The sequence below is a fragment of the Lytechinus variegatus genome, chromosome 2 (assembly GCF_018143015.1).
Source record: "Lytechinus variegatus isolate NC3 chromosome 2, Lvar_3.0, whole genome shotgun sequence".
Lineage (NCBI taxonomy): Eukaryota > Metazoa > Echinodermata > Echinoidea > Temnopleuroida > Toxopneustidae > Lytechinus > Lytechinus variegatus.
Genome location: NC_054741.1, coordinates 56,326,092 through 56,352,316, shown reverse-complemented (window position 1 = coordinate 56,352,316; position 26,225 = coordinate 56,326,092). Strand labels below are relative to the sequence as shown.

The 26,225-nt window shown below is 33.9% G+C and overlaps 1 protein-coding gene and 1 long non-coding RNA gene across 2 annotated transcripts; one reads left to right on the top strand and one right to left on the bottom strand.

The window, feature by feature from the left end:
* Positions 1 to 3,320: 3,320 nt before the first annotated feature.
* On the top strand, positions 3,321 to 5,396 carry LOC121408436. The gene is made up of 2 exons (XR_005969040.1): positions 3,321 to 3,521; positions 5,188 to 5,396. It is a non-coding gene; the product is annotated as an uncharacterized LOC121408436 (long non-coding RNA).
* Positions 5,397 to 22,637: 17,241 nt separating this feature from the next.
* On the bottom strand, positions 22,638 to 22,912 carry LOC121409521 (dynein light chain LC6, flagellar outer arm). Its single transcript, XM_041601441.1, has one exon. The coding sequence runs from the start codon at positions 22,905 to 22,907 to the stop codon at positions 22,638 to 22,640; it is 270 nt and encodes an 89-aa protein (XP_041457375.1). The 5' UTR covers positions 22,908 to 22,912.
* Positions 22,913 to 26,225: the final 3,313 nt, after the last annotated feature.

Below are 26,225 nucleotides of genomic sequence, written 5' to 3'. Positions count from 1 at the left end.
TCACAGGTAAAAAAAAAACTAATTGATTGTGAAAAGAGGAAAAATTTGTTCGAATTGAATTCCACCAATTAGATGAATCTCTGTATCTTTAATTTGATACCTAAATTACAGAAAATGGTCGAGAAATAACAAAGTTCTGGTCATTTGAAATAAGCCTATAAGGCTTGAATTTCAATAATTTCATAAAATGAAGAGGTTCTCCAGGCTGGCGTTCAAACTCACTCGACACTCCGATTTGTTGACGATCAGCCATGCATTAAATCTTTTGTTCACGTTTATCTCATGAAATTATGGAAATACAAGCCTTATTTCAAATGACCAGAACTTTTTTATTTCCTGACCATTTTCTATTATTGAGGTACCAAATTAAAGAGCAGATATTGAACTTTTCAGAAATGTGGTTTTCTATTTGAAACCCCGATACCCCCGCCAAATGAGTTTTTGGTATCCTTTCTTCAAATTGTTTTTGCTCACTCATGCGTGAATAAGAAATAATCTAAGTAATATCAGATGAAAGAGGAGATTCTAAGCTTTAAGATAATTGGTAGGTAATTTGTCTATTCTATTTATGATTAAATTATGGTAAATGATCGCTAAATCTCGGTTTCGTTTATTCTGGGACGCACTGTATATAGGCCCCGTATATACTTTCATTTTTTAGAGCTAAGAAATATAAGTTATGCTCCTTTTAAAATCTACTATTTTATTTCGACAACATTTTCTAAACTTTTTGTGATTATTATAATGTAGTTTAAAATTAAAATTTATGCAAAGAAGGGTACAACATAATTCATTCAAAGTTTTTCATCTTTTCGGGATATACGTTCTTACATGTAAATAATTTTTCACCTTCTAATCACTGAAATTTTCCTTTCATATATTATATTATGTTGATATGAATATAAAGTAAGCATAAAATCATATAAAGCTAACCACATTAAGCCTAAATGCATCGATTGACAAATTTAGCTTGACATCATTATATTAAGTCCACAATAAAGGAACCAAAATTATAATTATCATAATCTGTACATATATGTGTCATAAATAAGGTTTTATTATTCATATTAATTTTTTTCGAATAAAAAACTTAATTCCACATTGTGGAGTAGGCTTATCCTCCTATAAATTAGAATATTAAATCATATCTTTGTTATTTCATCCATAATGGGGCCCATACTCAGAATTAATATAGCTTTTACCTGATGTTACAATTAACTTCGAACTGAAGTTACTGTATAAGACTGTATCATACGAAAGTTATTGTAAGATTGAATCATATGAAATTTTGTCTTCCTGTAAACTATTGATATCTATAGGCCTATATATAAGGAGCTAAATTCTGCCCTGTGATTTTTTTTTCAAAGCATTGGAGGTGGTAAATCATTTTGCTTTATTTCCACTTGTGAACTAGCCTCAACTTTGGGATAAGCTAAAAAAAATGTATGCGATATTACTATTAATTTTATTTGATGGTGATTTGTTGTTCTTTCTTTCCTTCTATCTCTCTCTCTTTCTTTCTAGACCTTCTTTTCTTGTATTTTGATTCATAGTCGACAATCACCATAGTGAGTTGATGTCATTAGTACAATATATTTATAATGATCACTGTAATATCATTCTGTTCTGTTCCTTTTTTCTACTATTAGGCCTATTTCTTTCATACCGAGCATGGTGTATAAGTCCTTTCAGTGCGCCTATATCATCCCGCACTTTAATGTAATCATTTTGCAAATGGATTTTTTTTTCACCAACATAGCATGCCAAGATTATGCGTAGCATGTATCATGATTATTCCGATTTTTGACCACCATGCCTACTCAAGTAGGCCACTACGATGTAATATCTTCCATATATCATGGCAACGTAATGGCTGTGCTGTACTGATAATTCTAATTTTATTTGCTTTTGAGCAATGTTTTTTTTTTATTGTAGGGAGAGATGGACGCACTGAATTGCATATTCCCGACCTTTCGTTTGAGGACGCTTTCGCTTATTTAGAGCGGTAGTTCATTTTGGGCGAGACTTTTGGGCCCGTCGTCATGGTCGTAAAACTCTGTCCTTTAATGCAAATTGTGTGACATGGGATTTTTTTTCGTTTCGCATCTGGAACGGAAACATTCAATGTGCGTTTCGTGTGCAAAATTCTAGTTGCTACTATGGTAACAGCGATATATCTGATTTAGGACGACTTTCCAAATCCAAATTTGCTTCCTCCCAGAGCTCGAGAGGCCGCCCGGGGGACCCACTTCCATTGAATGGTGGATACCAGGCGCGACCACACGTAAAAAGGGAAAAGTGGGTAAATACGTTATGTATAGGCCTATGTAGCGTTTTGAGGGTGTGAGAAACAATGATTAAAATACTGAAAAGGGATATATTTCCACTACTTGTAGGGTGTCACAACCCAAATACTTGTTGAGAGATGCATTTTCATAATCTGGAAAAGACCTTCCCTTGTTTAGGGTGCTTTACGAAACCCCATGGTCGCGCCTGGTATCCACTCATCAATGGAAGTGTACCCCCCGGCAAACCCCCCATTTCTGCGGAAAAGTAAAACATACTGCCCGTTACATTGTGTGCTAGAGGCATATCGTTTATGTAGAAGGTGCTGGCAAAAGAAAAAGAAAAAAACGGTTTATGGCCTGTTGCATGCTGTGTACATTGTCAACGCATGGGAAATGATTCGGCTTGAGAGGTGATCTGACCCATGGAATCAATTGATCCACAAATAATGCACATTAAATGCAATATCGATTCGATGGACTGTAACGATCTATATCTAAGCCTTAATTCGGTAAGTTTTTCCTTACTCAATATGTACTCGATTTGTTTGAAAAACCACTTTCTTATCCATGTCATAATCTACATTTCGCATGTCTCCAGCCAGCTGGAGTCATAGCCATAATACAGGTACAGTCCCGCCGCGAGCTTAGGCAGGCAAATGGCATGGCATGGCATGGCATGGCATGCTGGTATCGTATGAAAGAGCTTTGCACACGAAAAGCAAGATCTATAGGGCCTGTAACACAAAGCTTGGCAATGATCGTAAAACAATTTTCTACGTTTGATTGTATTGACTGTAATCAAAAATCAATCTAGAAATTCGAGTCTATGATTAATCGTTAACTTTTGAGTTACCCGACTCTAATCTCGCGTTGTAGAGATTTGCAAAAGGTGCCTATTGTGTAAACCCTTCACGGACCTAATGTCATGCAGCAAGCTCAATAGCTCATGTTTATAACGTCGCTGGTTTCGCAAACCGACGTAAGTGGCAAATTTTTTTACTTTTTTGGTTTTTGAGTTACAATCATTTTCAACTCTATATTTAATTGTCTATCACTTCCAAAAGAAATTAGACATGGAAAGTCCTCGATGACGTAATAATGACATCATGCAAACTGACGTACGTGTTGAAAACAGCGAATATAGTGGTTTCGCAAAGTGACGTACGCGAAAGCTTTTAGCTGTCGGCAAAGTGGAGGACGAACTGTCGTACGTATATCAATCTTCAGTAGATGGTAAGTAATCGATTTAAAAAAACGTCTCCATCCCAGATTTAAAAAGATTATTAAAATAGTCACGGACAACATATAGATTTATGTGAAATATCAATGTAAAAGTATTTCCAAGGATTATAGGGGAAAACGAATACGTAGCCCCACCTGTTGAAAAAATTGTTAAAAAGTAGACCTGCTCCGTGTTCGAATTTGGCTAGGCTACGACTCGAGATCGTGGCAAGACGGTCAGTGCTAAAACTGTTCATTACCCAGCAATATAGCTAAGGCTAAAGCTAAGAACTAAGACACTGTAATTTTTATTTCATAAAGGTATTGCAGGAGTTTAATTCGAAATTTTCAGCCTAACAACAGGCCTAATTCATATAGTCATAGTCTATCTACATACATTTACTTTGTTAGATCGAGAAACGGGCCAGGGGTGGGGCCCAGTACAGATCAATACCATGTGTAGGTCTGTATATGACCTACATAATGTAACTGTCAGAGGTTAAAGGTAATAATATACTATACATACAAGATGTGACTCTTTAAAAGGATGAACTAATACTAGCTATCTTGGCATAGATCTACCCAGGTAAAACTCAACTGGAGCCTGTAGCCGGCCTAGAATTAGAAAGGTGTTTTCAGACAGTTTCATGACCTTCCTGATTGGAGGTCTGGAGCTGAAACTGAGTGTACCACACTGCAAAATAGTTTCGGATCTAAGACTAGTTCTAAGATCAAGTTCATTAATATTTACAGGTAGTACAGATTAGATTTGTTGTAGAATATACCAAAACACCCATATGGGGAGGGAACAATTTCTATCCGCACTGTACTCTGTAGACTCAAGACTAGATCTAGATCTGTAGTAGGTCTAGATCTCAATTTTCTACATGGGACTCTCAGTCATGAGACATTATTAATGACACCACTCAACTGATCTAGAAGTTTCAAACTAAATCTCATTTTTTAATTTATTTATTTATCTATTCATTTATTTATTTGCATTTAGTCTCCAGTTATAGTGGTCCGTACTACTAGTAATAGACTCTAAAAAATCTCTTTAAAGCAGGTGTCACCTTGCTTTGACTCGGATGCAAGGACCATTTTGGCATTACGCATGCATGTACATGGGGCAATAACAAAATAGATTAGTTCAGATAGTCTACGTAGGTCTATGAATATTTCATTAAATCAGTTAGCCTCCAAATTGATTTTACATTTAAACTAAATCCGTAATTTACACCTTTGAAATCTCTAGGATTTCATTTCCAGTGTAGCCTTTATTCCTTCTCCAAATTAGAAAAGGCAAGTCAGTTTCACAACACAGTAATTTTCTAACGTATTAACCTATTCATTTGATTTGATTTGATTTATTTCTGCATTTCATCAACAAAATAACAATACTTGACAGATAATATTGCCTGCTTCTTCTGAGTGGGTCCTCTGAAAGGTCTTTTTGGGATTTACATGGTAGCGAACGTTAATGCAAAGTCGTGAATCTCTTGTTAAATTTCTTGAAATGAAATTAGATAAAAATAAACTAGACTTTTCTTTTGTTTTGTTTGTTTATTTGTGTTTTTTTCTTGTTTGTTTGTGCTTTACTCAACTATTATCTGCATAATATATCTGTAGACCCCTTTAAAGAGTTTGAGTTTTTTTTTCCTTTTCAAATCTAATACAGGTTCTGACTACAGGGGCTCTGAAAATTTTCGTCCTGCAGGCAAGTACCACTTATCGGGAATGAAATCAAGAAGAAGGTGATATAACTTTGTAGTGAAATTGATATTTTGCCATCTCCTTTTAATCGACAGATACCATATCACGAATATGAAGTCAATGGCTTATTATCTTTTATTCGTTGTTAATTTCTGGTATGTTGTCAAGCCCCCCCCCCAAAAAAAATCTAAAAACTATGATTTATATCTTTAGCACAAAAGGAAAAAAAACCTAAATGATTATTTAGTATTACATTTTACATCCTATGTGGGTATGAGCCTTTTTTTAAATTCCGTTGCAGTATACATGGAGAAACAGATGCCCCCTCCACTTCCCCTTTTTATTAAATAATATCACATAGATACATGCAAAATTTCAAAATGATATTCTTGGCCATTCTTAATAAAATAAGAACAAACCATTAGAAAAATCAATTACATATTGTAAATTCTTTCCTAAGCGACACAAAATAACTTGACAAATAATTCCATGAGAAAAAAAACCACAATGAGAAGCATTCAATAAGGTTTTACCACTTTGTTTTTTAATTTCTTTTTTTTTTAGATTTGTTTTACAAATATTCTTTTCCATATCATAATAACATTTTATGATTTTATGATTTTTTCCCCCGTTCAAAAACGGGCAAACAATTTTTGCATTTGTCTGCCAACTTTTTTTTCCTTTCTAAAATCATGATACAATTGAAAGCACTGTTATTACGTCATAAAAGCCAAACATTTTGTTTTCATATGTAAGGTGAATGTGAATAATATTGCGGGACGGCCAAGGCTCAAGATTTGACCATATTTCATTTGAATATATACAGGAACAAAATATATTTATGATTGTTTCTTTGCTGCTATTATGAAATGAACATAGCTTATCTGTTACTAATTTGGATCTTAATAAAGCGTCTTTCACATAAAGAATTCTAATCAGCAATTTAAACTGGAACCACCTCATGTTTATATTGACAATTAAAAGAAAGGGGATTAGGTAAATAGAACTCTAAATAATATTGTCAAGATCAAAGTCCTGTTTACTTTTTGAAAGTCTTTTACATTTCTTGATTTCATGTTTCAAGAAAGACTAGTAGATATGTGCACAACCTTTTTGCACTTTCAGTATTAAAACAATGCTTCGGGGAGAATAATAAGAATAATTTGATTTTTTTTTGTACATGTGTTATAGAAATCTTCAGGTATTCGAATGGAATGTTATATTTTAAAGAAGGCCTTTGGTAATTCATTATTACAGGTTATGTGCTCTGTTTTAAATTTTAAAGGGATTGCATAAGGCCATCCGCTTTAACAGGTCAATTTGGCTTTTTATCATTATTACCAAATGGCAGGGTTGCCGATTTTTTAATTCTTATTTAAAATGGTGATTTAAAGCACAATTTAAATCATTTAAATCAAATAAATCGATTTATTTCATTTGGATCACTGATTTTTTTTTTTAAACATGATTTAAATCAGTGATTTTATTCGCCACTGATTTTAATCGACAACCTTGCCAAATGACCAGTCCAGGCGTGAATTCAGAACACAAACAAGCATTCATGAAATCAATGTTTGATAATCTAGCACTCATAGGAAAATGTGTGAAAATTTACTAGAGAAATAAAACCTTTTTTCAAATATTGCTTATTTGAATTTATTCATGGCAAAATACTCAGTTGACCAGCAGAGAAAAAGTTTAAAACCTGCATTATGCATTTTAGCTTACAAGCTTTTGATTTCTCGGTTTCACTTTTTGCTTCATTTGGGGTCTTTAAAGAGAATGTTGGGCAAAATCAATGCATTCTTAATTAAACATTAAACCTTTATCATGTCATTTTTTCTGCACTACAAACAAATTGATGTGATTCATGACTTTATGTAGAGATTAATTGAAATTGTGACTGTAATTGATTGGAAAATTATCAGTATTAGTTTGACTTCTGATTATTCTATACAATGTCATTTATACTTTGATGTCCTGATAATGAATCAACGGACCTTATTGATGTTATGCACAGTGTGAAGAAGATTATAATGTACATACCATTTTGATCTGCTCAATTTTGCAGTTTCAAATGATTATTCTTGACGTGATCCTGATTGTAATTGTTATTGTTATCGTTCATTGTTGTACATTTTTCTTGGGGAAGTCAACGTGTCTTATATATGAGTACAGACAAATACCTGCAGATGCTCAGAAATCGTTTGTGAAAATTTTATAATATTGCAGTATTAAATGAAATATACATGATTAAGCTCATTAATAATATTTAAATTTTAACTTATTTTGATCTAGTATTTAACTACATGCAAAGTATTAGATTCCATGAAGTGTAATGCATGTAAACATTCCATTATTGAAGAAGAGGCTGTAAAGGGAAATCTGAATAATTTGATTTTTATTTTGTACATGTGTTATAGAAATCTTCAGGTATTCGAATGGAATGTAATATTTTAAAGAAGACCTTCAGTAATTCATTATTACAGGTTACGTGCTCTGTTTTAAATTTTAAAGCAATTGCATAATGCCATCCGCATTAACAGATGAATTTAGCTTTTAGTAATCATTACCTAATGACCAGTCTAGGCACAAACAAGCATACCTGAAATCGATGTTTGATAATCCAGCACTCATAAGAAAATGTACTAAATATCATTGCGTATTGGTTACTATTATTGATTGAAATCAAATTTCATTAAATTTGTATTTAAATTTGATAAAAGTTTCACTGAGACTTTGTTTTAAAATACGAATGGAATATGGGATGGATATAAATGTAAAGTGAAACGTCAGTGAGTGTTAAGGAAGGACATGGGGGGAGAAAACAGGGAGAGGTAGATAATTGAAAAGTGGAGGTGAGTTAAATGACAGAGGGAAAGAAAAAAGTCAGAGGAAGACAGAGAAATGAAAAGGAGAGGAAGACTAACAAAAGAGAAAGAAAGAGAGAGATAGAAAGAAAAAGACAGAGGGATACACAGAAATGGAGAGGATAGGAAGACTTACAAATGAGAGAGAGAGAGAGAGAAAAGAAAGACAGAGGGATACAGAGAAATGAAGAGGAGAGGAAGACTAACAAAATGAGAGAGAGAGAGAGAGAAGAAAGAGGAAGACAGAGGGGTACACATAAATGGAGAAGAGAGGAAGACTAACAAATACGAGAGAGGGAGAAAAGAAAGGAATACAGAGGGATACAGAGAAATGAAGAGGAGAGGAAGACTAACAAATGAGAGAAAAGGAAAAAAACAAGGGAAAGATAGAGAAATGAAAAGGAGAAGACTAACAAATGAGAGAAAGGAAAGAAAAGAATGTTCAGTGAAAGATAAAGAGATGAAATGGAGAGGAAGACAGAAGAAAAGGGAAAGAAAAAAGGAGAAATGAGGAGAGTGGAAGACAGACAAATGATAAAGAAAGAAAAGGCAGAGAAAAGAGGAAATAGAGCGATAAAATAAGTCAAATAACGGAGAGAAAGAACTAAAAAGACAAATGACAAGAGTAGAGGGATGGAGAGAGTCATAAAAGAGGGAGAGATGGAAAGAAAGAGAAATGAAAAGAGGGGAGAGAGGGAAAGTCAAATGAGAGAGGGCGAAAGACAGAAAATAAAAAAGGAAGAGGGTCAAATAACACGGAGGCCAATGCGCGCATATGGAGATACGTCGGTTTGCGAAAATTTCAAGGACGCACAGGGATGCGTCACCCATATTTCTCTGTGAGAGCCGAGTTTTTTGGTTTCGCGAAGTGACGTACCACTTTGCTGGCTTATATCTTCTTGTTTCTTATGTGTAGCAACTGAAAATTCTTATCATCAGACAGAATGAATGCCTTAGTATGCTAGCATTCTAAAATATTTACAATCTAGAACAATAATAAGTACGAATTAATTGTTTGGAAAAAAAGAAATCTTTAAATGCGTTTTTCTCGAAACCGTCTTTTCGCATCGCGCGCTGAGATACGTCGGTTTGCGAAACCAGCGATCGACCAATATTCCTATTAACATGTTTGTCTAAAGTTCTTGAAAAACTTATATTTGTTCGCACCTCGAAATTCTTTAATATGTATGATTTATTTTATCCTTAACAATTTGGCTTTCGTGAGAATCATAATACCACACATGCTCTATTAACTATAGTTGATAAGATTGGTAGAGGAATCGACAATTTTGAGCATACTGTTGGGGTGTTCCTGGACTTCTCCAAGGCTTTTGATACCATTAATCATGAAATATTATTATACAAACTTAATTATTATGGAGTCAGAGGAATAGCCTTGGAGTGGTTCAGGAACTACCTAGACAATAGAAAACAATTTGTCTCTATCGAAAATACTATCTCTGACACTAAAATGGTTAATTGTGGTGTTCCCCAGGGCTCATTCTTGGGTCCCCTCCTTTTCCTTATATATATTAATGATTTTTGCAAGTCTTCCAATATTTTATATTTTATTTTGTTTGCTGACGACTCTAATATTTTTTTCTCCCACAAGGATCCACGCCATTTACTTGCTACAATTAATCATGAACTCGAACAGGTTTCAGAATGGATCAAAGCCAATAAATTATCACTTAACCTTAAAAAAACAAACTACATGCTCTTCAGTAATATTATAGATGATCTTCCAGGCAATGTCATTTTTGAAAATACTATCATACAAAGAGTTAACAGTACTAAGTTTCTTGGTGTAACTATTGACAGCAATTTATCCTGGAAGGAACACGTAGATCACATTTGTAAAATAATTTCGAGAAATATTGGTATCATTAATAAAGTAAAATTTTTCTTCCCCACCCATATCTTATTTAATTTGTATTCAACTTTGATTTTGCCACACTTAAACTATGGTATAATAGCATGGGGGAATTGTGCTGACTATCTTGTCAACAGAATTTTACAGAAAAAGGCTTTGCGTATTATTTGTCATACAGATTTTCGTTCACACACTGATGTACTTTTCTACAATCATAATATTTGAAGGTCGGTGATTTATATAGTTATAATCTTGGAAAGCTTATGTATACTTTAGATAGAAATGAACTACCAGACATTTTTTATCCCATGTTCACTAAATATGTCAATATTCATCTTTATCCAACACGGTCCGCCGGACTTTTTCACCCACCAAGAGCTAGAACCATCCTTCTAAATAAAACATTTATTTTTACCGGTACAAAACTTTGGAACTCTCTTTTGGAATCAGTGCGCAATAAACCGACACATTTTAGTTTCAGTAACGGGTTTAAGAAATTTCTTCTCCACAAATATAACCCGCAGATCTCCATCGTCACTTAAGCAGCTTCCTCCTCTTCTTCTTTTCTTATTCTTTCTTCCCCTCTCCTCACACTTTTGTCTTCTCTTTTAATTTTTATTGTGCAGTTTTCTTGTTTGTTTTGTCTGTTTTTGTCGTTTGGATTGTTTTCTGTTTTGTGTGTGTGTGTTTTCTTTCTGTACCGTTTTGTCTAGTCTTGTCCTCTGTGTACCCTGTTTTTTCTTTCTTGTTATTATTTCGTCTTGTCTAATTTATTTTATAAACACTATTAGAATCGTTGTTTTTTATCTTGTATGCCATGGGTATGATCATGTAGTAAGGATTGTATTAAGTGTAATATATTGCATAAAACTTACGAAGCTTGACCCGGTTGTATTTTTCTATTGAACATTATTAATTTCTGGTTGTTTTTGATGAATTTTAATCAGGTATTTATTTCAAGGGACTCACATAAACAAGCGATGCTTTCCAGTGAGTTCCCTTTTTTTCATTTCATTTATTCATATTCTGATTTGTTCCTACTTTGTAAATTTGCGTGAAATGATCAATCAATCAATCAATAATTTTATAATACCTTTTCCAACTTTCTTATTCATCTCCAGCTTTTATGATATTTTCAGTTTCTATTTTTCTGAATTGCTTTATCTTTTCAAATAAATATATACATGATTTTCAGCCTTGGGTACCCCTTATAAGCGAGTAAATGGTAGTGAATTTTACCTGATTGCTAAGAAAGCATGAGTGCTTGTATATGCATTTTCATTTTAAGTATTATTAGCATTTCTCAATGTGACAAAGATGACCTATCTATACGCATACCTTACATTTTCAGTCCAAAGTAAGTTAAGATTCCATGTCTGATATGGGAGACATTCTAAATATTATTTGACTTTCATCAATGTGAACTAAGAACACAATATACACAAGTTTTTTTTTCTTACTCTACTGAAAAGAGTTAATTCACTCACCTTTCCCCCTATGTACAAGATGTTATCGTTTCACGATAGTCATGAATATGAACTGAATTATTGATTGAAGCTGGGTTCTCTGGCGTGCGTATTTTTTTATAGTAAACTGATCATAATAATACTATTATCATTGTGTACGAACGGTTCGTCAATCTATTCTTAGTGACTGGGAATTCCCACCGACCTTTGACATTTTCAATACTAGTAGTTACAATAGTACAACAATAATGATAATGCTGTTCTTCTATATGGCGCATACCAAAATGTATATTGCTGCTGCAGAGGCGAAGATAGCGGGATATGGATATAATTTTCATACAGCTTCCCCACCCCATCCCCCGTATATGGAGGGGATATTGGATTTGTACATTTTGTACTTATTTGCAAACTTACGTTGATTTACGGAGCTTTAACGGTCAAGTCCACTCCAGAAAATATGTTGATTTGAATCAATAGAGAAAAATCAGCATAATGCTGAAAATTATATCAAAATCTATTGTTAAATAAGAAGGTTATGACATTTTAAATTTTCGCTTATTTTCACAAAATGGTATATGCACAAATATTATTTAGTCACATGCAAATGAGAGAATCGATGATCTCCCTCACTCAGTTTCTTTTGTTTTTTTACTGTTTGAATTATACAATATTTCACTTTTACAAATTTGACAATTAGAACAAACTTAACTGTATCATAAAATGTTAAAACAATGGTAATTTCAAATATTCGGGGAAGAATGACAATAAGGAGAAATTTAGAATATTTTATATTTTTTTTATAATAAAATTCAAAAGGAATAGTGAGTGGGTGATGTCATGAATCCCCTCATTCGCATACAGACCAGGGTGTGCATAACTGTTTTGTGAAATTAAGAAAAATCTGAAAATGTCATAACTTTCTTATTTTACATCCGATTCTGATGAAATTTTTGGTGTCTTGCTTGTTAATTTTTTTTCTTTTTTATTCAAAACAATTTTTTTTTAGGGTGGACTTGTCCTTTAAAGTGTCATGAACGAGATACGTTATCTTGTCAAGTCGACTTAGCATGCTTAATAACAGGGGCGTCGATCCATGCTTCGGAGGGGGTGTGCATCGCGTGCAAATTTGACAATTTTGTTTGTTTCGTAGCATTTTAGTGCAAACATTAGTAGTTTTATTGTTATCTACATCGATTGAAATTTAGCTTGACATCATTATATTGAGATCACAATAAAGGAACCAAAATTATAATTATCATAATCTGTATATCAATGTGTCATATATAAGGTTTTATTATTCATAATAATTCTTTTTTTTCGAATAAAAAACTTAATTCCACATTGTGGAGTAGGCTTATCCTCCTATAAATTAGAATATTAAATCATATCTTTGTTACTTTATCCATAATTTTATAATACCTTTTCCAACTTTCTTATTCATCTCCAGCTATTATGATATTTTCAGTTTCTGTTTTTCTGAATTGCTTTATACATGATTTTCAGCCTTGGGTACCTCTTATAAGCGAGTAAATGGTAGTGAATTTTACCTGATTGCTCAGAAAGCATGAGTGCTTATATATGCATTTTCATCTTAAGAATTATTATCATTTCTCAATGTGACAAAGATGGCCCATCTATACGCATACCTTACATTTTCAGTCCAAAGTAAATTATGATTTCATGTCTGATATGGGAGACATTCTAAATATGAGTTGACTTTAATCAATGTGAACTAAGAACACAATACACCAATACACACAAGATTTTTTTTTCTTACTCTACTGAAAAGAGTTAATTCACTCACCTTCCCCCTATGTACAAGATGAAATCGTTTTACGATAGTAATAAATATGCACTGAATCATGAATAGAAGCTGGGTTCTCTGACGTGCGTATTTTTTTATAGTAAACTGATCGTAATAATACCATTATCATTGTGTACGAACGGTTCGTCAATCTAATCTTAATGACTGGGAATTCCCACCGACCTCTGACATTTTCTATAGTTTTGATAATGCTGTTCTTGTATCAAGAATTAGTGTCTCTTTATTATGCTGCAGAGGCGAAGATAGTGGGATATGTTCATACAGCTTCCCAACCCCCTCCCCCCCATATACAAACTCGTATTCCATTGCATGGAGGGAATGTTTACCTATGTATCTATTTATTTTTATTTAAAACGGTTTATTACAACAAGGGTACCTATAGCGGCTGAAAAGCCGAATGGCATAACCTTTTACAAACATTTGCTGCATGTTGGATTTGTACATTTGTACTTTTTACGGGGCTTTAAAGGTCAAGTCCGCCCCAGAAAAAATGTTGATTCGAATCAATGGAGAAAAATCAGACAAGCATAATGCTGAAAATTACATCGAAATCTAATGTAAAATAAGAAAGTTATGACATTTCACAGTTTCGCTTATTTTTCACAAAATAGTATATGCACAATAATTTAGTCGCATTCAAATGGGAAAATCGATGATGTCCCTCACTGTTTCTTTTGTTTTTTATTGTTTGAATTACACAATATTGAATTTTTTAAATTTGATAATACCAACTTAACTGAATCATAAAATGTTAAAACAATGGTAATTCCGAATATTTAGGAAGGAATAAAACTTGTTCCACAATGTAAAGAAAATTATTTCATATATTTCATAATAATAAAGTAAAAAAGGAATAGTGAGAGAGGATGATGTCATCAATTCCCTCATTTCTATACAGACCAGGGTGCGCATAAAACTATTTAGTAAAATTAAGCGAGAGTTTAAAAATGTCATAACTTAACTCTCATTTATATCCGATTCTGATGATGCAATTTTTTGTATTGTGATTGTTGGATTGTTCTCTTTTTATTCAAAACAAGTTTATGTTCTTTTTGTTGGGGTAGGCTTGTCCTTTAAAGTGTGATGGAAGAGATACGCTATCTTGCCAAGTCGACTTAACATGCTTAATAGCAGAGGCGTCGATCCATGCTTGGAGGGGGTTGATTCGCGTGCAATATTGACAATTTTGTTTGTTTCGTATAACATTTTTATGCCAAGATTAGTTATCTACAATGCTTTTTAAGCAAACAGTTGCATTTCACAACTGTAAATTTATAAAGTTATCAGAATGGGGGGGACAAATCGATATGTTTGCCCCTCCCCGAATATTAGTAAGGGTAATCACCCCCTTCCCCGATCGACGCCTCTGCTTATGTTGACATGGCCAAATATCTTGCTAAGTCGGCTTTAAAAGCTTTTAAATGCTTACATTGCGAAATGCCTTATCTTTCAAAGTTGACTTTTGAAAATGTTATATGGTAACAAGCCGTTGAACAATACGTCCAACACGTATATCTCGCAAAGTTGACATACAGCATGTCGACACGACGTGATAGTGTATCTCGCCAAGCCGACAACTTTTGATTTGATTTATTTTATTTCCACATTTCAAAACAAAAATAATGAATATACAAGTATAATTTTTTCATTTTTTTATCAGTCGATTTGGCGAGAAAATGTGTTTTGCCAAATCGATATACAACGTTTCAAGAGTCGACTTGGCGAGCTAACGTATCGCCAGGTTTACATAATAACGTTATCATGCATGTCGACCTGGCAAGATATTGTTTTTTAATTTATTTATTTATTGTTTGTTTGTTTGTATTTATTTCCATATAAAAAGATAAAATATATACATGATCTATTTAACATAACATACAGATGGAGGATGGCCCATTTCAGCGGTATCAATAAGATACCACTGTTCTTCCATGGGGTCCTTAAAACATAAATACATGCATATAAAACAAATATACAAAATATACACAAAACTTAATCGAATGCATGAAAAGAATGAAAAATCACTACCCACCCCCCCCCCAAAAAAAAGAAAATGCAACAACAGGCAAATCATTATGGAAAACCGAGATACAATTGAATATTTGATTTAAATGACTGTATCGTTGAACTAGACGATAAATGAATTGGTAACTTATTATAGAGGTCTGATTTAGAAGAACAGGATAAAAGAAAGAAGACGAGAGAGGAAGGTAAGAGAGAGAGGGGGAGGTGGGAGAAGGAAATAAAAGAAAGTCGGTCAATTAGAAAAAAAATACATTTCATTTCATTTAACGACAGCTTTAAAATAATGGCATTTATATACATACGTTTAAAAACTTCAAGAGCATTTGCATTTTGAATATCAGATGGGAGGCTATTCCAAACCAAGCCACCAGCATATTTAAAACAACTCTTAAAACATTCAAGAGTAGGCTTTGGTAAAACGACGTTCAATGTATTGGCAAGTCTAGTATTTATAACAGAATGTCTTTCAAAAACCATTTACACTTCATTGCACATTCGGACTGGGGCCTTTCCATGAATACAGTTATACATTATACAAGCTAAAAAGTAATCACGTCTGATATGAAGAGTTTGCCATTTAAGATAATTAATTATATTAAGGCTATTTATATTATAATCAAAATTGCTTGTTACTATATTATGCGCGCAGCCCTTTTCTGTAATCGTAAAAGTGTATTTCTATGATATAAAGAACAGTTTCCCCATACGGAACAAGAATAATCAAAGGTTGGTTGTATGGTGCATTTATATATTTTATTCAAAACATCCTGGCTTAAAAAATTACTAATTTTCATTCGTGTGAATATCTTGTAACTTAAAGGATTTGACTAAATATTTTATATGAGCATCCCAGTTTACAATCTAACATGATGCCTAGGTATCTTATGCTTTGTATTTGTTCAATGATATCATTATTAATATAAACCTTCAATTTAAGATGATTATTATTCCCTAATTTATTGGCCAAAATCATAACATTACTTTTCTTCGCATTAATCCTTAATCTGTTATGATTATACCATTCATTAATAGAATTCAAATCTTTTTTAAGCTTGGATGTTATAGCATTAATATCTTTAATAGACACATATATTACCACATCATCAGCGTAAATATTACATGTACAATTCTTTAAACAATCTCACTTATGAAAATTAGAAAAAGGGAAGGACCTAAAATACTACCTTGAGGAATTCCTATAGATATATATGTTTTGTTTTGGATTGTTTACCTTGAGAAAAAACTGCTTGTTTTCTGTCTGAGAGAAAACTTTGAAACCAAAGGAGTTCAGTGTCAGAAATGCCATAATTATTAAGTTTAAAAAGTAACAATTCATGGTCAATACAATAAAAATATCAAGGAAACATGCACCAACTTTCTCCTTTTCATTAAAAGATTCGTACCAATCATCAATAATTCTATGTAAGCAAGTATTAGTTGAGTGATTTGGCAAGAAGGCATATTGGTCAATATTAATGAGATCTTTTGTCTGTAAATAAGATAAAAATTGGGATTGAACTTCCTTTTCCACTAATTTAGCAATATGACATTCAACGGAAATTGGCCTATAATTAGAAATATCATTGGTGTCACCTTTACCCTTATAAAATATCTGAGGTATTCATACCTGACTTAACTATGTGCATTTTGTTTCAGGCTTTGGTGAACTTAATTTCCATAATATGACTTAAGACCGTGTCTATTAGTATTAGTGACATACACTATTTCCATGGGTTTCCTCAATAAATGCATGTCTTCATTAAAGTCTAAATGGCACGACATTTCCAGTAAAATGCATGGTCTCAATTAATGTTAAACCTGAAACAAGAAATGTAGAGTATGATTTGTATTGAGTGATACTAAAGTGTCACATTTTTTGGAAGTACCCATGGGATAGACATTAATAAATTCTACTTTGGGTTCCACTCCACTTTATTTTTTCATCTTACTTCCGGGTTGACAAAAAGTTAATGTACATTATAATATTTCGTAACGGAATTTCCTCTCTACTTTTTTTTCATCTTGCTAAGTACGAGCAATTCTTAAGGTGTGTAAGATATACCTACACTTCAAATAATACAAGAATAGTTCAATTCACTGACCTTTGTCTATATCCGTTAATTCCAGAAGTTAATTTCGTTCTAAAGGCAATGTTATTGGTCTCAGTCCTCCCCGTGTCCACAGTGTTGTGCACTTATTACAATGTGATTCAATCATCGTAAACGAATTTTACATTATTTACCATGCAGTCTATTCAAGTGACGGGGAAATTCCACCGAGCATTGAAATATCAAATAATTATAATACCAATAACCATGACGATGGTGGTATTCTGTACCTCTGTGCCTCTATACGATCGCATGGCTTTAGATATAAATTTTTCACATAACCTCATGACTTTGTTTCAAATGAGACTTGGGGGTGTTGCAAGAAAATTTTTGCAATCAATTGTAAATATTCTGTTGTCATTTTACACTTGATAAATCAATCTTAACTGTATATAGCAAGTCAGATTACACTGCTTGTTTCAAGAAGCAGATTAGACATCAATCGGAAATGTGTTTTCAATCTAAAAACTTGATCGATTTAGGGACTGAAAATAGACTTGCAATTGATCGCAAGTTTCTTGCAACACCCCTTTGAACTTAAAAAAAAGAGCAAATGGTTATAATGATAGAAACTAAACCTTCATCGTATAATAGCAATTCATCAACATTTTGTCTTGACAACTTTCCATGATTTTGTTTGGCTGAAAAACATCATTTCTATTGTAGCTGTTGGATAGAAACAGGACTTGTGGGATAAAACGGCCGACAAATCCGTATGTAGGGCTCACATGCCTAATTCATTTCCCATAGACTCGTGTGTTAAAGTGGCACTTAAAAATAATTCATTAAAAATAAGGAGGAAATTCAAGGGTTGAATTTTTACTACCAGTGGATAGGATAAATGTCTGACATTCCATATCTGACCAGAAAAGGGTACCTTGACCAGCTCATTTTAAAAATAGATCACCATTTATTAAGACTACACCTGACGGGACCAAATTCATCACTTGAGAGAGTAAAATGACCCTAATTCTTCCGGCAATAAAAATATAATTCAATGGTGGTTATATATCTTTCCAATTTGGAAAAAGTAAGTTCAGTAGGTATCCTCCCTCGAATCAGTGTTAGATTGTTAGTCATATTCATTCATTTTTGTCAATCAACAATATCAAATTTAAAATTTGAGCAATGTGATGGCTCGAATGAATATCTATGGCCCTGCCAGTTGTGATTAGACCCGTGCAACCTGAAACACTTCTATCATGTCTATAGGGTGGATCGAGGATTGAGGGGTAAGGGAAGAGCAGTGGTGATATGGGCAATTAAGAAGCAAAACAAAGGGGTGGGATGAACGGTCTCAGGCGCCCCGAACATCTTCTTTGTTTTTGGAACGGGGGGGGGGGCAAAATCTTGAAGAGTGCACAATTTTTGTGACAGTGTGAGAGGACTATTTCATAAAGAGTTACAACTACACATGTATAACTTTGCCTTTATGGCAACTACCATTATAACAGGGGTTAGCAGTAAATCACAATACTAGTATTATAGTAGGGTTGTAGTAGCACAGTTACTTTAGTACAGTAGTTTGTAAGTCTTCTAAAAATGGGCCCCTGAATACACGTTTTATGTCATTATCATAATAACGGAAAACAACCCTTTTTCACAAATTGGGTTTGTTCTGTTTGTTTGTTTTTTACTTGATCATGTTATGATTCTCCTCCATTCCTTTTCTCCACCTTTCTCTCCTCTCTCTCTCTCTCTTTCTTTCTTTTCCTTTTTTTTTGTTCTATACCCCCCTTCCTCCTTATGTCTCTCACTTTCCTCCATTCAGTAAACTCTCTCTTCCTCAGTCAGTTATCTTCATTATGTAATGTGTATATATGCATGTTAGAATACTTTTGTTATATATAGCTAGGGGTAACACCTGGCGGATCCACGGGGGTGGGCACAGACGGCTCGGGCCCCCTTGAGAGGCACCATTAAAATTCGTATTGTAAAAATGCCGTTAAAACACAACTGTGCCCCCCCCCCTCCCCTTTGAAAGTGAGGACCCCTTTTTTTCCTCGGGAAAATGCCCCCCCCCCCCTGGAAAATCCTGGATCCGCACCTGAAGGTAACTGTAAGATCATAATGCGCATCACATCAATAGTCAGTCATGATTCCAATATTATGAACGAGAGTTTTTGATATTTTCTTAATGTTCTATTTGTCCTCATAGTAAAAATTCTTGGTCAGGTTATCACTTAAAAACTTTATTACACAATATCCTCATTCATGCTTGAAGAAAATAATGATACAAATACAGATTTATTCGACCACGAGTACTCAATTCAGAGTGCTGCTTGAATCGTGCGATTTCATTTTGGCCATTGCAACTGCGATAACAAAATTTGCAATAGATATGAGAGTTGTTAGAGTTGCAAGTCAAAAATTGTATGAAACGGGCCCCTTATCTTTAAAAATCTTATTATAAATATTTTTCTCAAGCAATACTACAATATGATCGTTTAAAATTTAGAAAGATATCTCGTCTTTTATTCTTTGACTTCTAAGGTCGGGAATGATTTTGTTTGTTTGGTCGAATTGTTTACAATGTTGTCTTAACATGCTTAAACACCATCATGCATAAAAAATAATCACAGTCCTCTTAATTAATGTATGTAAATAAGAAAAACACATTTTAATTATTTCATGGCGCCACACCTTGGCAAAATAACTGAACAATTTTTCATTTAAAAATTCCAAAATTCAACCAAATCAAGCAAAAAAATTGCCGCATAAGAATACAATCAAATATAACATTTCAGACAATTATTACATGAATTTACCCCCTTATCGTGCAAGCAAACATCAGCTCAAAACCACATCAATTTGAAAAGCGTCTACTCCGCACTCCTGGCAATCCGATTTGGAACTGAATGAGAAGAGATATGACGTCAGAGTTCTAGTGTGTTCCATTGCTCCTGGAACAATCAAGGATTGATCACAAGGGTGATAATGATATAACAGTCTACTATGATTCACTTGGCCATGTCATTTAAATTAGAGGGCCAATCTAACTTTCAGCCAATCAGACCGCAGTGTTGTAATGGTCAGATCGCAAGACGTTTCCATTGATCACTGGCGGATCCAGAATACCCCTCCCCCTTGAGAGGCACAATTAAAATTTGCAATGTAAATGCCGTTAAAACAGAAGTGTGCCCTACCCCCCTTTTTTTTTAAGTGAAGACTTTTTTTCTTGTAAACTATTTTCGTGGACGAAATATTCTTAATTTTTTAACCCTCTTTTGTTTTTCTTGTTAATTTTTTCCTCAGGAAAACGTGACCCCTCCCCTTCTGAAAATCCCGGATCCGCCCGTGGTATTGATAATGTGAATGTTGATATCGCCATGATTTAGAGGTTTACGGTGAGCCAATATAATCTGGGGATCGTTCATCAACAGACTGGCTGACAAGCAATGCTACAACATGTATATATGGTAACTGACGGATTAAACACGCCTGACGATTCCTTTTTACGAAACGCTTTCCAGTCGATACACGGACCTTGCTCTTGTAAAGCCTCTATGATGCATTTTAGCTTTCCTTTTTGATGCACATCAAATACATTTTATAGGGACCGTTCCGCTGGTCAAAATGACTGATTTTCATAAGAGCCGCTAGTCATAATGACTTGTGTTTCAAGGACCACTATTCAAAAAAGGTCCCCATACGTCATAAAACAGAAAGGGCATCACTATTTATGAAATCAAAATGTTTATTATTCACAGAATTCAATAATCAAAATTTTTGACAGGGGTCGCTATGATATAAACCCTTATGATTAACAAACCGTGTTCTGTATTAGGACTAGCGACACTCTTCTTCGATAAGGAATAGCGATTATTTCATTTAATGATATTAATATTGATGAGAGACGTAATTATAAATAGTGTTTGTGACTAGCAGGCGGGCAGTATTGAGCTACTATCAGATAGTACTATCCGATAGTAACCACATTCGGCATTTATGAATATCGATGTATTTATCTTGCTCAAAACCAAGTATCATTAATGGTAAAACTTCCGTAGACATACGCACATGTATGTTTGTGAAATGATCAACTAAACCTGCGAAGATTTCTAGATTTCCAAATGAATCGTATTCATGCACTGCCATCAACTTAGGATGTAGGCATAACATTTTGGCTTCATAAAACTCCTAGAAGTATATATTCGACCTTTGTATCAATTTACTTTCATTGCGACGATCTATATCAGACCATCAGGGAGTTCTTCCCACTATGAAGGTGTCACACGAGTGTGAAATGATCAAATGAACATGCACAAATTCCGATATTTCCAGCCGCAAACATGACAAAAGTGGTATTTGGAATCTTTAAATTCCTACATTTTATATAATGGAAACAAAAACTTTCATAGGTAATCATCATCATCGTTATCAATATATGAACCAGCAGTAATCGACAAATAGAATCTAAAAGTGAAATTTCCCGAAATCATATTAACGTAACTTTTCAACAAAATACATAGTTTCCAAACTTCATTTTTTTAGATGCATACAGATTTAATGATAACTGATTTGATTGCCATCGAATTTAATATTATGATTATTTTCACTCAATGAATGATATTTCGACTTCAAATTAATATGAAAGTCGACCGGTAACATTACTTGCTTTATGGACTATTGCAATTTAAAGTTTTAACAAATGTTACAGCTCGATATTCCAAAGGCTTAATATTCGAACCCAATGTTCGGATTAACAAACTGTTTTCTTTTCCGGATTAACAAACATCTAGTTAGACAATTTGGAATGTTCGGAATTAGGAATCTTCGGGATAACGAGCGCATACCAAATTATCAGCCATTTTTTTTTTTTGGGGGGGCTGAAATAAGATAATGTGAATGAAAGGAAATATGGCATGTAGAATCATGCGTATATTTGTTTGTGTGTCAAAAAACACAAGAAACTTAATTTAGTTGGATATAGGCTGAATATTGGTTCCTATACAAATTAATATGCAACGTGCAAATGATTAATCAAAACATACTGCATCAATTTGAAATAGAGATATAAACATTCCATATTGAGCGGTCAAGTGAAATATTTTTATCAAATCTTCATCATATTCTACTCTAGAGATCCACATAAGTTATTTCACACCAAAAACAAACAAAAGATTACTTTAAAACTCAACTCACGAATCAAACAAGTAACTTCTATTTTCATTCATTCTTTACGTCATCACGAAAGATGATTTAACGTTTAAAACATCAAAATTTCTTCATTGTAACCTAGCTTCCATCATCCAGATTTGAAAAGAAGCACAGCGACTTGTCCCAGATAGAAGTAGATGAAATGCTTTGTCTCGTGCGTGACGTAGCTGCCAAAGTTGCGACCCACAATGCAATGCCAGGTTGGGTTGTATTTCTTGTCGAACTCCTTCTTGATGTAGGCTGCGATGTCCTTCTCGATGTTGAACTTCTCGAGAGCTTGGGTAGCGCAGTCCACTGCGTCCTGTTGCATGTCCTCAGGCATATCAGCGTTCTTGATCACGGCTTTGCGTTCAGACATGATGACTTGTTACCAAGTTGGCCGTAGACACTAATTAAAAGAGAGAGAGATATGGGGAAAATGAGAATCAAAGATGATATTTCTGATTTCGTTTTTGTCTCACCTGCATAGCAGAGTGAGACTTTTCCGACGGCGGCGGCGGCGGCGTCAACACCAATCTTAACCGAAGATTAAGTTTTTGAAATGACAGCAAAACTTAGAAAGTATATGGACCTAGTTCATGAAACTTGGCCATAAGATTAATCACGTATTACTGAACATCCTGCCTGAGTTTTGAGTCACATGACCAAGGTAAAAGGTCATTTAGGGTCATAACCGAAGGTTAAGCTTTTGAAATGTCTTCATAACTTAAAAAAATAAATGGACCTAGTTCATGAAACTTGGACATAAGATAAATCAACACTCAAAAAAATGAAGTGCTAATTTAGCTCTTAAAGAGCATGCATAGTGACTGCACTTCGGAGTACTGATTTGTCTAGTTCAAATTGAACTAGACAAATCAGCACTCCGATAATTAGTAATACTATTAGTAATACTATATTGCCATCCTGCATGGGTTTCATGTCACATGACCAAAAAGGTGATAGGGTCAATAAACTTTGGCCAAATCTATTGAATTACCATCATAACTTTAAAAGTTTATGGATCTTATTCATGAAACTTGGACATAACAGTAATCAAGTAATCCTGTGCAAGTTTCCGGTCACATGATGAAGGTCAAAGGTCATTTAGGATAATTGAACTTTGTCTAAATTGGGGGTATTTGTTGAATTACCATCATAACTTTGAAAGTTTATTGGTCTAGTTCATTAAACTTGGACATTAGAGTAATTAAGTATCACTGAACATCATGTGCGCACTTCAGGTCACATTACCAACATGACCAAGGTTAAAGGTCAATGAAGTTTGGCCATAATGGGGGTATCTGTTGAAATACCATCATAACTTTGAAAGCTTATGGATCTGAGTCATGAAACTTGGATATAAGAGTAATCAAGAATCACTAAAAATCCTGTGCGAGTTTCAGGTCACATGATCTAGGTCAAAGGTCATTTAAGATCATTGAACTTTGGCCATTTTAGAGGTAATTATTAGATTATCGTCATAACTTTCAAAGTTTATACATATAGTGTATAAATTGTGGATATAGAGGTAATCAAGTTTAGGTCACATGATCAAGGTCGAATGTCAATGAACATAGTGATTTGTCATTATATGAATGGTGTTTTTGTGAATAATTATTTCATAGTAGTTTTCAAAGTCAGAGCTGCTGCTTTATTGAATCGCGTGATGCAGGTGAAACCGCCAGAGGCATTCTACTTGTCTTTTTTTAAGGCCGTAGACACTGATTAAAGAGTGAGAGAGATGGGGAAAATGAGAATCAAAGATGATATTTCTAACTTTGTTTTTATGTCTGTGAATTTTTGCTGTGGTTCTATACATGTAGGTCTGTTGTAGCCTTAATATTTAGCCAATATGAATTGTATTTTGTTAGGATAAGACTGGGATTGGGACTCGACTGTGAATTTCAATTTAGGCAAATTTTAGCAAAATTTCATACACATGTACATGCAAATCATGTTATATATGAGGATTGTGTTGTCATATGTTTCAACAACGTACATTGAATGAAGTATTAAGTGCATCGCAATCATTCTCCACAACATCATCAAGGTGATAAAAGGTATTCTGGTACAAGTATCTGCTTCTACGTAAAAATATGGTAATGACTTGTATAACCTGTTCCCATTTGAAAGGACATTAATTGATACATATTTAGAGGTGAAATGATTGACAATTACTCTGTACGAGCGAGATCAAAATGGGTTCTTCCTCACGCCTACCCATCCTGTTCATGGGACATTTTAAGTTCTTTTAGTTTCCTGATCATGCATGGTTTGAGAAGATAACCTCTTAAACCTCGTCCTAGAAAGCTTAAATTGTTTCATAGATTGCATATCAGTGAAATTCACAATAATATACATGTTGATTATCTGCTCATTTAGATAAATTCACATATTTTTACACGGGAATTCGTTTTTCAATAGTCTGTGAAGAAAATGAAGTTATTGACCTGACAAAAGCATGCAAAATGTTTTGCTCTTCTTGATGCATTGTGATACCTGGCTATTCTATACTGCTACTCAATTACATAAATTAACATGTTTTGGCATCAAGTTGTGATTTTCAATACTTCAATACCGTATATGATTAGGGGCGGATCCAGGATTATCCAAGAGGAGAATTTTGTAGAGAAAGAAATTAAGAAGCCCTCAATAAAATATGATGTATGTCAGGAAAAAATTGGCAATTAAAAAAAATATATATAACTATCAATGAAGATACCCCAACCCTGACGCCATTTAATCATGACAACCGTTTCCGATACATGGACAAATTGTGTCCTGCCCAGTCTACCCCACGACCTATGTGTGAGCAAAGTAGATGCCATTTCGTTCCACGAAATATTTGAAAAGCAAATGCCAAAAAGAAAAAGAAAATAGGGTCCTCGCTTGAGTATGAACGACATATATTTCCCTTACAAATATTTCTCCTGTCTCTCAGGGGGGGGGGCATGGGCCGCAGGGTCGGATGTGCCCTATGGGATTGTTTACAATGAAATCCATTAAAATGCTGATTTACAAGTACCGTAATGTATAAATTACCGGTACTGCTCATTTAGCGGTAATTTATTCATACTTGTAAGTTAATTCATGTACCGTAATACATTAATTAACTTTCTTATGCATAGTTTTCAACATAATTTCTTGGAGGAAAATTGAAGGTTTCGACCTGACAGAGATATGCAAAAAGTGTCATCCTCTTTTGCATTGTTAGATAGATCTATATACCCAGTTGTTGTGTGTCTGGACGATCAATTTTAGAAAATCATTTAGAAAGATTTACCAACGAATTTTCATAAATTTTTAGTACAAAATGTTAGGAAATATTATAAAGAACATAATTAATAGAAGATGATTACAAGTATTGAATTCATATTTTTAGTGTAATCCAAAGACGAAAAAGGAGGCTTCAAAAATATAAAGTGTCCGGACACCCGACCCCCCATCCTAAAGACTATACTAGGCCTACCGTATAGCTCTTTAGAATATATTAATTATTCCACTGAAATGTTAATCTAGGCATTAGGGTCTGTGAATGTGCCTGCAGACTAGATCTAGACGAGGGGACTAAGGTGTTGGCGGTCGGTATCGACTTGCCCAAGGCAAGTAATAATCTTTATTCTTGTCTGTGTAAATTTAGATCTAGGCCCCGCTAGGGTAGATCTAGATCCAAGTTGAATTAGTCTAGGAATCT